General features: G+C 31.9%; 1 protein-coding gene across 1 annotated transcript in view; it reads right to left on the bottom strand.

Annotated features, from left to right (window-relative positions):
- Positions 1–13,706, bottom strand: part of LOC108972109 (insulin gene enhancer protein isl-1) — a gene marked incomplete at its 5' end in the record, with an annotated part of 81,159 nt that overhangs the window by 12,569 nt on the left and 54,884 nt on the right. The window contains 1 exon segment of the mRNA XM_018938588.1: positions 3,658–3,847. Coding sequence (XP_018794133.1) covers positions 3,658–3,847 — 190 coding nt within the window.

The following is a 13,706-nucleotide window of genomic DNA, read 5'->3' as shown; positions in this document are numbered from 1 at the left end:
TTATAGATTAAATTATTAAAATTTACAAAAAAAATATACAACAAAGTGTGAAGTTAAGTTTATAAACTTGCAATGTTGCCATATTATTGTAAGAAATTTATTATATGACTAAAGCAATCACGTAATTTACTTTTGCAATAAAAATTAAAATTTTTTAATAAAAATATGAATATAAAATTTACATGAAAAAATTCGAACAAGATTATAGCTTTATTAATAACCTTCTAAAGCTGCCATATTTTTGTAAAAAAAAAAAATTTATTTGCTTGCAGGAGTATGAAAATTGTTTGTGAGAAAATTGGAAACCTTCTAAAGCTGCCATATTTTTGTAAAAAAAAAAGTTATTTGCTTGCAGGAGCATGAAAATTGTTTGTGAGAAAATTGGAATTTTTTACAACATTTAAAAAAAAAGTTTAGAACAAAAACAAGTAAACTTTGCCATATTATTATTATCTTTTTATTGCGCAAATTACAACAAAATTCAGTTTTGGAATAAAAATTCAAGATTTTCTATATAAAAATAACTATAGGAAATAAACAAAAAAACAAAAAAAAAACAAAACAAAAAATACAATAAACTATGAAACCAAGTGTAAAATTATATATTAATTTTTTATGCTGCCATATTTTTGTAAAACAATTAAATTTTTATTGCTCACACAGCCACAAAATTAATTTTTGTAATCAAAATCAAGGATTTCATATACAATATAAAAATAAGTACGGCAAAGAAGAAACACCAAAAATTACAACAAAAACGAGCAACAAAGTGTACAGATAATAAATAACCTTGCCATATTTTGGTTAAAAAAAATCACGTTTTTATCATTTACATGAAATTTACAAGAAAAAATGCAACCAAGTACATAGCTATTTCACAACCTTGCCACATTATTGTTATAAAGTCATATTTATTTTGCTTACACGACCATGTAATTCAAATATTTAAACAGACTTTTCTTTAGGTAAATTGCTTTGTAAATTTATTAACAAATTTTAAGTGTGTACAGTGCTTTGTTTATATTTCCTTGTTTACTTTAAACATATACAAAATGAATTTTCATAACTTTAAAGCGTTCACAGCGCTGGAAAAGCATTTAAATAAAGAAAAAAATCGTGTGTGAAAAAATTTTAATATTTTTATGAAAATTGTTGTAGCATATACTGCCAACTACACAATTTATTTATTTTATTTTTGTGGTTTTTGTATCTATTTCTCATTTTATTCGGTTTTATTTCACTTTATTTATTTTGAGGTGAAAATTGTGCTAATTTTTTATCGATTGCCTGGCGCGTGTTAATGAATTATTTAAATATTTACGCATGTACATTGTGCGCACAGTGGCAACGGTAGTGTCGGCACTGGTACAAACACATAAATAACTACAAAACGTTTGCTCTATGCTGCCAAAGTTTATTTTTAACTGTTTAACAGCTTTTATTAGAGTATATCGTCGGATCGTTAAACAAATTGAGGCATTTTCGTACATGGCAACACGGCAACACCGCATTTGAATATTGTTGCATTTTTGATGTTGTTGTTGTTGTTTTTGTTTTTGTAAAGCATTTTCATCTCTCGCCCGCGCATGTTGTTACAAAAACAAGTTTATTTACAAATATTTGCTATAATTATTATACACCTACATTTGTAAGTAAATACATGCGCGCGTGTGTGTGTGTTGGTTTGTGCGCATTTCGGCTACCGGAGTCAAATACTCGCACATTGTTATTTAAATGCTTTTGTTGTCGCATTATTTATCGAAGATTTGCTAAATGCCATTGTAGTGAAGTACAAATTTGCGTTCGGAGATTTTAATTTGTACAATTCATTTGCATATTGACGATATTTTTTGTGGCAAATATGCAGAAGCACGGCAGAAGTGATTGATTGGTAGAAAAAAAAATTTTTAAATAAATTTATGCCTTCATATTTAAGAAGCGACTGTACTAAATATATGAAAGATTTATTTTATTAAAAAAAAAAGTAAAGTAAAATTTAAATTAAAAAAAAAAATTTTAATTCATTTAAAAAAATTATTCCAGTCATTCTAATATTTTTCGTTCTGTCTCTTTCTTTCGGGTTTTCTCTCTTTTTTCTCCCTCTCTCACTCTTGCTATCTCTTTTGCACAGGCAATTTATACATAACTGTACTACTTTCATTTATAATACATATCAGATTTTCAGCCATAAATAATATTTATCATTATATCTCTCTCTTTTGTTTTCTCTCTCTTTTCTTTGCCTTCTTTTCCCGCTCTCCCATTTCCTCTATATTACCAGTATTTACCTTAATATTATTTTTATTTTTTTCAAGCAGTTGCTCCTAACAACATAAACACCCACAATCATGTGACCACGCACTTGCCACCAGTCAATTTCAGACATAACCCCAAAGTTTTTTAAATCTCACACTGGTAATTGTGTAGATTTCATCAGCTGAATTTTTGTGTGCTCAAATTAACATGTCAATATTATTTTGTAGCGTCTAGTTATATGAAACTACTTGTATAGGCAGAAGCTTTAATCGCACCTCTAGATATTTATATATATTCGTATGTAGTACGAAATCGTCTACGAAAATTAATATTATTATTTTTAATAGTGAACAGACGCACCACTCTCTCTCTCCCCCGCCTCTCTCCCTTTTTTTATAGCTTACAGTTGACCACGATTTTGTTCCGAGCTCGGCTCTTTTGTGTATCATTTGGTACCAAGTACCTTTAAGTAAATAACCGAAAGGTATAACTGGTATATATTGGTTTGAAATATGTATGTATGTATGTAAGTAAATCACATTGAAATAATTCTCATGACTTCGAAATCTAGAAATAGCCACGAAAGTAGGCGCGTGGCATCGCGAAAAGCAAACAAGCGCGTGTCTGAAGCGGCTGACATTTGTACAATTTTCAAAGGAACTCCCTTAGTTGCCATGCGGAATTTTCTACAAAGCAAACTAATTGCCAAAATAATAACAAAAATGTGCAAACTTTATTTATAAATAAGTATAATAGTATAGAGATACGCAGTTCATGGCAAAGCTACCACAACTATGGTTAAATAAACGTAAGCGTGCTTAGGTGCTTAAAAATAAAGTTTTTAGGCAAAGTTAACACTAAAGCGTTTATTTGTATATAACATATCATTACATTAAATGCAAAATAACGTAACATCAATTCTTATAATTTTAAAGGCGAAGGAAAAACGATATAATAGAAACCACTCATATTTAATCAAAATTTGAGGATTGGTTATAAAATGGGTATATATTGGTTATATGTTGGTTATAAAATGGTTATATTCATCAGCGAAAGCTGCAAATTTTATGCTATAATATTTGTAATATGATGTAGTGAATCGTATGCAATAAAAAACTCAATTTCGATTTATTTGATGATGCGTTGTTTTGCACTTTAGTTGACGATATAAGGCTTTTAAAAGTTGATCAGATTTTTGTTTATTTATTTTACTTTATTTTATTTAATTTTTCGTTTAATTTATTATAATTGATTTCATTTTAATTTATTTATTTTATCATTTTATTATGGTTATAATTTTTTTTTTTTTTGAAACTCGATTTTTACTAGCCGAATATATATTCACTTCAATGTAGTTTATGAGTTGCTTACAAAATATAGCTATCTGCTTGGTTTACTCACCTAACATAATCACGCTTACAGTACGTCTTGCCGTCACGCACAAAACACGTACAGCTTTCGTCCAGAAATTGTCGGCATTCCTGACACTTGAGGCATGCCGCATGCCATTCCAGATCGGGGGCGACACGCAGGATGTACTGATCGTGAATTTGACCGCCACAGCCCACGCAAAGTGATAAACGTTGTTTTTCTGCAAGAAAAAAGGTTTTATTTTATTAAAAATGAAGTCAATTAAAGAAAAAATATTTTTTTAAATAAAAATTAAGTAAATTAAGTGAAGTCAATAAATAAATGTATTTTTATTAAAAATTAAGCATAAATATATTAGCAAAGTAAGTAAGCGCAAAAAATAGTAAGACTTTGCTCATAATTTCATGCTTCTGAATTTATTCTACGAAATCTAAGTCGTCACCCTCAAAGTACTCCCTCTTGGTTCTAGATATCACTGACAGTCATAACAACCTAGAAAAAAATACTTCAACGAATGAGTTTTCGCAACAAACATAATTTGAAAAATCTTACTATTTTCTGCCCACAGTAGTATGTACATATGCACTTCAGTGCTTTTAAATCCTTTAAAATCATTTTTTCATTATTTTCAAATCGCAAGCAAAAAATAATCGAAATAATCTACTTACACCCAGTCAATTTAAATCTATTCTAGTTATTTCTATTTTTTTTTTTTTAAATCCTCAAAAAGTAAATCTTTTCTGAATTTTTCTCTGCGGTTTTCGCCGTTAATTGCGTTATGATTTTTTTTTGTTTTTGGAAGAAAACATTTTAATCTGTAAATAAACACATTCAATCGCATTTTCCAGATTTTTGTGATTTACATTTTGTGTTTTCCTCTTCATTTCATTTTGTAGTAAAAACTCGGTTTGGCATTATATCATACATTTTTGATGTATTTAATGTTTATGTATTACAAATTATTTCTGTCTAAAATTCGAACGAATTTTTTCACTTTGAATTTTCAAAACTTTTGGTGCAAATTTGATGTGGTCTTGGAAAAAAATGGCGGCTAAGTAAAAATATGAATATACAGAAATAAATTTTTTAACACAAAGAAAAGAATACGTACACATTTATTCATTTACATTATATTCCTCTGCACCGCAGATAGAGTCCAAATATGGAAAATTTTAAATAGCTTAAAGCAGAAAGCTTAAATATACATATTTGTTGTTGTATGTTTGAAAATTCGAGAACACGAATTGTTTAAAAATATTAATAATCATGTACAACTTAGGAGAGAAAATTATTTTACTTGTATTTCTTGACCAAAGTTGTTGGACAAAATTTTTTTTATTTCAAATTAATTTAAAATTAAATAAAAATATTTCTAAGAATTTCAAAATGTAATTTTAGCCACTTTTTGAACTTAAAAAACATTTATCAAATAATATTACTAAAAAAATAACAATTTTCGAAAGAAAGTGTTACTAAAAAAATTTTACTACAGAAAACAAAATATTTTTAATAAAGGAAATTTTTTTACTAAAGATTTTTTTTCTGGAGAAAACATTTTACTAAAGAAATTTTTTTTAATTAAAAATTTTGAAGAAATTTTTTTAATATTTCTAAAAAAAAATACTAAAGAAAATTATTTTTTAAATTCAAAATTTTTGAAAACACATTTTTAAACTTCACATACTCTACCAATAAACGAAAAGTTATTGTACTTGAATTTTGGAAAAAAACCAATTTTGATCATTTTCTTTTGATGAAAAATTTATATTAAGTTTAAATATACTTCTTAGATATTGAAAAAAAAAATTAAATAGTGATTTTTAAACACTTTTTTAAAAATTATTAATTTTAAGCTAATATTAGTAAAAAATGTTTTTAGGGTGAGCCTTAATTGTCGAAAAAAAATTTTGGAGGCAAATTTTTTAAACTTTGGCTACAATACAAACAAATAATTATTTTATTTAATTTTTGAAGAAAAAAGTTTTGACCAATTTTTTTCAAGATAATTTTCTGAAGATAATAAGCAAAAATTAATTTTTACAATTTTTTATTTATCAACAATTTTTTTCTTCAACGTGGTTTTGTTTTTTTTTTTTTGGTTTATAAAAATTTCTTAATAAATAGTCATAAAAATATCTTTTCATAAAAATTCTTTGGCTTATAAGAATTAATTTAAAAAAATATAAAAACCAACTTTAAAAGAATTAATTTTATTAGGTCGTGCCTTAATTGTCGAAAAAAAAATTTTATAGGCAAATTTTGCAAACCTCAGCTATAAAATCTATGCTATTATGGCTGAATATATCACATATAAATTTGGGCCATGATTGAGAGTAATTTAGTTAAGTTGCAACACGCACCAAGCTCAATTTATTTATAAATACTTGAAAATTTTAAATAAAATATTTTTATATATGCAGAAATCAAAAATATCTTATACCAATTTGTATACCGCACGGAAAATTAATTTTTTTTTAACTTTTTTAACTTGTCCCCTAACATTTTTGGCATACTCTAGCAGTCACTATAAGGCGCGAAATTTAATAAATAATTTTTTTAGCCATGGTAGCACTCAGGTTTAAAATTTTATTATTTAAAAATATTACTAATTTAATTTGAGTTGATTTTTTAGGATCACCTTAATGGGGAAAAATTTAATAACTAATACTTTTTTCCCATGTGAGACGTAAAAATATTATTAATTTAATTCGAGTTTATATATATTATATTAGTTTCATACATTTATGCCACCCTAAGGCATATACTTATGTATGAGGTACCAACCCCATAAGTTCTCCACAGTTTGCCATAACACATTACTTCCTCGCAAAACTTAAATTTCTATTAGAGCAAAATTACGCACACATATACACAGATACACAAAAGCATGCCGAGACGTGAGTTGTAGTGCCGCTCGGGAGACTTGGCAAGTGGAATGTGCCATCCTTCATAATAAACGAAATGAAAACTTCAACGTTATTACGCACATTTAACGTTCTTTTAGTAAAAAAAATTTTACTAGCTTTTGTGTGCTTGCAATTTTTTGCAACATACCTTGCCTGTAACCCCCCACCCACAAAAAAAAAAAAAGAAAAACGACAGCAACTAAATGAAGACAAACTTGCAAAAGTGTGGAAAAGGTGCGCATAAATACATACACACGTACATAGTTCTGAGAGGAAGAAAAAGTTTAAGTACATACATATAATATTATATACATATACACATACTTAAGTGTGTGTGGAAGCATAAAAGCAGCAAAATGCGGAGCAGTTACTATTTTGTCGAGGGAATGCAAGTAAGTTAAGTATACGTCCCGGTGGATAGCTGGTGATATTAGAAAAGGGAATAGCAGAAAAAATAGTAAGCAAAGTGTGTGGAAGTGGAATATGAATGTAGCTGTGTGTGAGCTGTGCGAAAAAAATCAATGCAGCACATAGTAAACCTGTAGTTAAGTTCTATATAGTACATATATGTATGCATTTGTGCGTGTGTATGCAACTTATTTACCAAAATGGCGGAAAATGTACAAAACGAAGCAAAGAATCTGCAGAATTTTAGAATCGCAGCAGAAAGGTGCATGGAAGTGTGGCAGAGAAGGCGAGCACGACGGATTAACAAAGTTGGCGGACTCTTTGCTGCTTAAGCTCAATGGGAAGACTTGTTTTACGTTTTTTCTTTGTTTCTCATTTTATTTTTTATTTTTTAAATTTTTTATTTTATTTTTTATAAATATGTAAGCGCGCATATAAAAGCGATTTGGTATAAGGACTTTCGTTATACTTGCTGCGTAAGGCTTTTTGGCACAAGTGTGAGTTGGTGTAACGGCACAAAAACTTCGGCATGTCATGTTGCAAGTTTTTTCTTTGCCTGCTTCTTAAATGTTTTTAAATGCCGTTTTATCCGGCCGAATTGCCAGCGTGGCAAGCAAGTCTGTTTTTTTTTTATTTTTCTTTTAGCTGTTAGAAATCTTGAATTTTTTTGGTAAATTTCGTTTGGTTCTACGCTTTTTTTATCTCCGAAAATATCGTGCCGCAACCGAATTTGTGTCTATTTGCATTTCAATTTTCTGGGTATTCGTGTTAGTTGCGCTTTAAGCCTGGCGGATATTTACGGTTAAAAGGTAAGAGCATATACTTTAAACGATAAAACTATTTTGGGTACAATTTAGTAGCAGATTTTGTACTAAAAATTTTTGAAATGCAAGAAATTATCATGGCTATATTGATAGGAGAATAAAAAATGTCGTAGAGTAGCTGATATAGTAAGGTGGAAGATCGATTGACATATTCTACTGTTTTACTATCAAAAGGTTAAAAAATGCAGTTAAAGTAAGACGAAAATTATATGATGTGTACGAAGTATATTCTTTAGCCGAATGAAAATGCTAAAATTGGCTTCTATCTGGAAGGTGTACCACTCCCTGAAAAACATCTTGATCTTGGATAAAAAATAGTCGTAAATGCAAATCATCGAAGAACCACTCATTGTCTTCATCGACTACCGATAGACACCAAAAAATGTTATGTTGAAGCTTTTTTTGTGGAGTTTTAAAGGAATTTTTTATTTTGAGTATTTGGTCAGCAATTCTATGATTAGCTTCCGCGAGGCCTAGCTATCTAATATTAGACCAAGAAAGGATATGGAGTACCGAGGCGCTGTCATTATTTTGATAGTGTGCGTTTCAAACTAGCTCATCAGCTTTACAATTTTCTGCGATTCTGCTGCGGCCTGGCGCCTATACCAGTCTTATCACAAAGACACTCGATGCTAGTGAAGTTGATCAACTCCAAATGTAGCGTTAATAAGTTGCCTCGCAGCGAGTGGTTAGTCACTTCTCTGAAGGACACTGCTCTCCGGAGCAGTAAATATACTGCTACTTTAATGGCCGCAACCTCGGCATGGAAGATACTGTAATCGTCAGGTAGTCTGCAGCTGGAGTTGGTAGAGAGTTCTTAGCAATAGACCGTCCCACCAACCTTCCCTCCAATTTTTGACTCATTACTGAAAACCTTCACTGCCCCTCTTCTACCACGGGTTCTTCCCATCCACAACTCCCTCACCGGCACATAGGCAGAAAAGGTGTAACCAGTATGAAGTCAAAGTGTGAGGATATTTGAGTATTTAGACACGTGTTCTTTTAAGAACCCCGTATCTATAAATCTGATAGCAGTTTTCGCAGCCATATACAGTCACTATGTGCAAGATGCACCACACATGCTGATGAGCGCCGCCTGTTGAGCGCTTTCTAGTTTCTTTGCACATGTGGTGTTTTCTAGAGCCCTCCACCACATAAACATTCCAAGAACATAATGCGCTTGACTATGGTGTCGTAGAGCCAGAGGATCACTTTCGGTTAGACCCCACCTTTTAGCAATGGTTCCTCTACAGCAGTACATATAAGGCAATTGATGTATTTTTGCTCTCTCTTTGACATTCGGCATTCATGAAAGCTTCTGATTTCGATACAAATTTTCAACGTTTTTTAATGAACTTAGATTAGTCTAGACCCCTTAAGGCATTATATATAACATGACAAAGTTCTTTAGACGCTATTTTAATATCTATATAATTGTGCAGGTTCAAAATTTCGTAAATTACTAAATTGTCTCCCGCAAACACCTAATATGCTTCTACATTTTGAATATTCTTTGTAATTTAATTTGAAATAGCAAAATAAATTATATAGAAATAACAGAAATATATATTATTTAGAATATACATAAGTATGATGAAGCAAATCGAACACTTAATTTTGATTCAATTAGCATTAATTGAAAACAATTTAGATGCATTAGAAAAATTTTGAAGCTCCTTAAAGCATATTTTGCTCTTTAAATGCGAAACGGCGCTTCAACTCGAATGTTATTAAATCATTAGCGCTTCCTTTATAGTACTCCCTCAAACTAAAAATAACTGCAACATTTTCTAAAAAATTCTCAACAAATTTATTGCTGACGCATATACATACATTTTTTATAATTCCATTTGAGTAGATAGTAAATCAGATATTTCTGACGCTACCACTACTGTGCATCTAGTATATTTTTGTTGTTGTAATTTATTATATATTTTTGTACAGCAAAACGCACATTTGCCAAACAGCCACAGCTACTCCACGAGCAGTCACAGGGTTGCCATGTGTAGCCGACCGCCCTATCGGAACAGCTAGTGGAGAGCAAGTGCTTAAACCAAGTGTGTGTGTGTGTGTGTGTGTGCGTGCGCAAGTGTCTACCTTCTTGAGTGAGTATCTACACAACAGGCGTTTGTCGCTTTTGATTTTTCTTTTCTTTTAATTTAGTTTTTTTTTCTTCTTTTTTCATTTACTTTTTTCTGTTTTATCGCGCGTTTTCTGATTCCATGAATTATTTATGAAGGCGGAGCAGACAAGATTTTTTCCTTCACAAACGCAAAAGGCAAAAAACGCAAACGCACAACAACAACACACGCGAAGGCAGTAACAACAAGCGCAGCGAGCAGACCGAGTAGGCGAGTAGTATGGCGCAAAGTGAGTGTGTGTGTGTGTGGTGGGAAGTGGAGAAGGGGAGCAAAGGGTGACTGCCGAGCCAGTGTGTATGGTTGCGGTGCGATGCCAAACGTTGCGTGAATGGATGAATATCTGTGGTCTTGAGTGTATATACATACATATGTATTTTATGTCTTATTCTTCTTTTTAAGCGTATGTGTGTGTGTATGTACTTAACGCTTTTGGGTGTATGTGCGTGCAGCAGCATGCTTATTGTGGTGTATGCTTTGTTTTTGTTGCTGTTGACAGCGTAAAGTTACGGCCCTCCATTCGGCTTTTGTGCATTTTCTATTTGTTTTTGTTTTTATGTATTTGTATGTGTGTATACTCGCGCTTGCGAGTGGACGAGTGCGAGTATTGGCGCATTGGTTGAATCTTCGCCGCTATGGTTGAAGTTTTTACACACAACAGAGTTGCTGTGGTTCTTATTTTTGTTCTCCGTTTTAATTTTGCTGCTATTGCTGGTATTATACATTTATTGCAATTATTATATATTTATACGGTTTGATAAATTAACAATTGCTTACGAAAATGGTTTAAGGCTTGGGCCATACAGTTCAGTAAACAAATAGCTGTCACGTCGGTATGTGTACTTACAAGAAGAATGTAAGTAAATATTTTTTGTAAAATATAAAGGGATCTCAAAAACTTACAAAAATACCGTTACGATTGAACCCATGTGATTGAAGACCCAGGAAAAGGAATCTGAAGACATAGGAAAAGGAATCACTAAGAAAAAAATCGTCGATTAAGCCGATGCAATGTTAGTAGGAAATCAAAAAATCTGTATTTAATCCAGAGACTGTGGCTTTAACTGTCTAAATCAAGGTGCATTCCTTCGTATCTTAAATATTTTTACTGAAAGGAACTTCTAGCGAAAGAGGAATAATCTTTCGATACTTTAAAATTCTAAAAAATACTCAAAATAGCAAAAAATAGCATTTAAGGAACTTTAGAACCCTGCATACAACATGGTTGCGGAAACCGAAGAACCTCTGAAATAAGATACAACATATCTCCAGGGTACTTGGCTACAACTTGGTTTCCTAAGAGCCTACTGCAAAATAATATATATTCAGGATATCCGTCTATAATTCAAATTGGAGCCACACGCTTTGGAGATCCATGAGATATATCACAACAGTTTCCTAAAAAATCCATAATTTATCATCAGGGTCCACAAACTGTCAAACTCAGGCAGCCCTATAAAGTGTTAAAGCACCGTTTGTTCTTTAAATATATGCAGTATAAGAACTCTTTATTTGGCTTATTGGATTCCTCGAGGAAGATAAACTGAGCTAATCTTTCTCAACTTTTTGTTGAAGCATGAAAAGTTAAAGAAATAGCTTTATCTGATAGATTCCTGTCAATAATTATCTTGCAACATATTTTTGGAAATCACTCGGTCTTTCAGAGCAGTTTCCGAAAAAAGCACGGCCATCAGCTGAATATTTGCAAGTATAGCTACCAGCGATTTTTTCGGGATACCTTTTCATGTAATGGCTTAATAGGCTAGCTAAGGCTGACAGCGATATTTTCAGGACACTTCTTCAACAAATGGCTTATGGATACATATTTTTCCTAAATTTTAGGTCTCTAGGCCTCTAACAACAGTTTTCTAGCTAAAAGTGATGCAAAGTAGAGTGTTGGTTATATTTGAGAAGAACGTTTATAGAGTCTGAACATCAGTAAGGTATTGCTTTCTCATTCACTTTTTTCTTACGAGAAGCTGTATATGCATACATTTATATATTTTTTAATATCAGACAATTAATTAATCAGCAAAAATTCGTCCGAAATAATGTCTTACTTAGTACATGCATATATTGAGATGAATATCCCTGAACCGATCTTAACTCGAATTTTAACGAATATTTCTTCTTCAACGGTATCTTTAAATTGAAAAAAAAAATATATATTTTCAACATTTCTCTATTTCAAGATTTTGTATTTTCTAAAAATACTTTATTATAATTCACGGAACATTATGACCTAACTCCGCCAACGGAGAGTTAACTCCAACCGTATAGAACTTAATACTCTCAGCAATAACGAAATTATTTATATGAGTTTTAATTAGTCATATATTATATATTTACTTTTATATATTTCCTTAATTAAATTATACTTTTTAAATGTGCTTCAACTCGCTAGTTTTGCATTTTCAACTACCTACAATACTTCCGACCTTAACGTTTACTGCCAGGCGAGTTGCACTCCCTTCTATTTGTAAATATTCTCACAAATTTCGCTTAAACACCTCTTTAATTTTCACATTTTTTAAATAACCGTTACATTTTCTAAACCGCACTGTTCTCCATTTGTCTTTTTCACTTCTTTTCTACTTCTTTTCACACTCTCATACCGAGGAAAAAATTACAAATTGTTAAATTTTCCTATTCAATTGCTTGAATATGATTTTTCTCGCCCCACATGTAACTGTATCTGTTGGATACACGACCCGAATAACAACTATGCGTGACTGACCGTCGGCAAGCATCGGCAGCGACATCGTCTTTTGCAACGTGGCTAAAATTGGACATGTATGTCTGCATGTTCTCGGCAAACGGTGCTCGGGCGGTGCACCCATACGTACGCCTCTATATAAATCGCATAAATCGCATGCTTGCAACTACAAAAACAAAAAATCCAAGATGGATTCTGCGCAATGCGTGCGTGGAACCGACACTAAAACCAAAGGATAAGGGATMAMACAAAAAAAAAAAATATAACATACATAGTGGAAATTGTTGTTGCCACATTGTGCTCTCAAATGGCAGTTATTACTACCTTAATTATTGTAGTTGTTTTTGTTGCTGTTGTTGGCGCTCCATGCAGCAGCGTTGCGCCCACTCAAAGTATGTCGACCCCATATTTGTTCGCATTTGTTAAACAGACTGACTGCCTGGCTGGGCGACTGGTGGGAGGAGGCTGACAACCCTTAGCACACGGTGGGCAACAATAAAAAGCAACAACAACAGCTGCATAAACACCGCAGCCGCAACAGTTGCTCGCCATTTTTTCTGCTTAATTTTTATTTTAAGAATTTTTCCCGTTAACGGCAGCCATGCTGACTGCTTTTGCTTGAACGCGGTAGCGCTTTGAGGGGGCGAGGGTACGTACAGTGGTTTCATGTTGCTGTAGCTGTAACGCTTTGCGCGTGGTGTACGGCGTTTGACGGCTTCTTGTGGCTAGTGGGTGGTGGGGTAAGGGGTGCATGTATTTCCGGCATTTGGTGGTGAATGTGTTGGCCACTAGCGCATATAGCCGATACTGTCATTGCGGTCGTAATGGGAATTTGAACTTATGGTGGAGAATTTCTGTATACACAATTCAGACGAGCAGTGAATGCGACTTTTTTGTTTTTAATTTTTTGCTTTACTTTTCTCTTTTGGTTTGTTTTTCTGAATACGAGTACAGGGTGGATTAAGAGTTGAGTGTAATATTTGTCATCATAAAAATATTTAGTATGGAAAGCAGAATTTGAAAAATTAAATACTTAAGTTTATTATGAAAAAAAAATTGTTTATATTGAATTTTTTTTTTAATTTTA

The sequence above is a fragment of the Bactrocera latifrons genome, unplaced genomic scaffold, assembly GCF_001853355.1.
Source record: "Bactrocera latifrons isolate USDA-ARS-PBARC rearing strain unplaced genomic scaffold, ASM185335v1 scaffold_38, whole genome shotgun sequence".
Taxonomy (NCBI): Eukaryota; Metazoa; Arthropoda; class Insecta; order Diptera; family Tephritidae; genus Bactrocera; species Bactrocera latifrons.
This window is presented reverse-complemented; position numbering and strand designations above follow the sequence as displayed.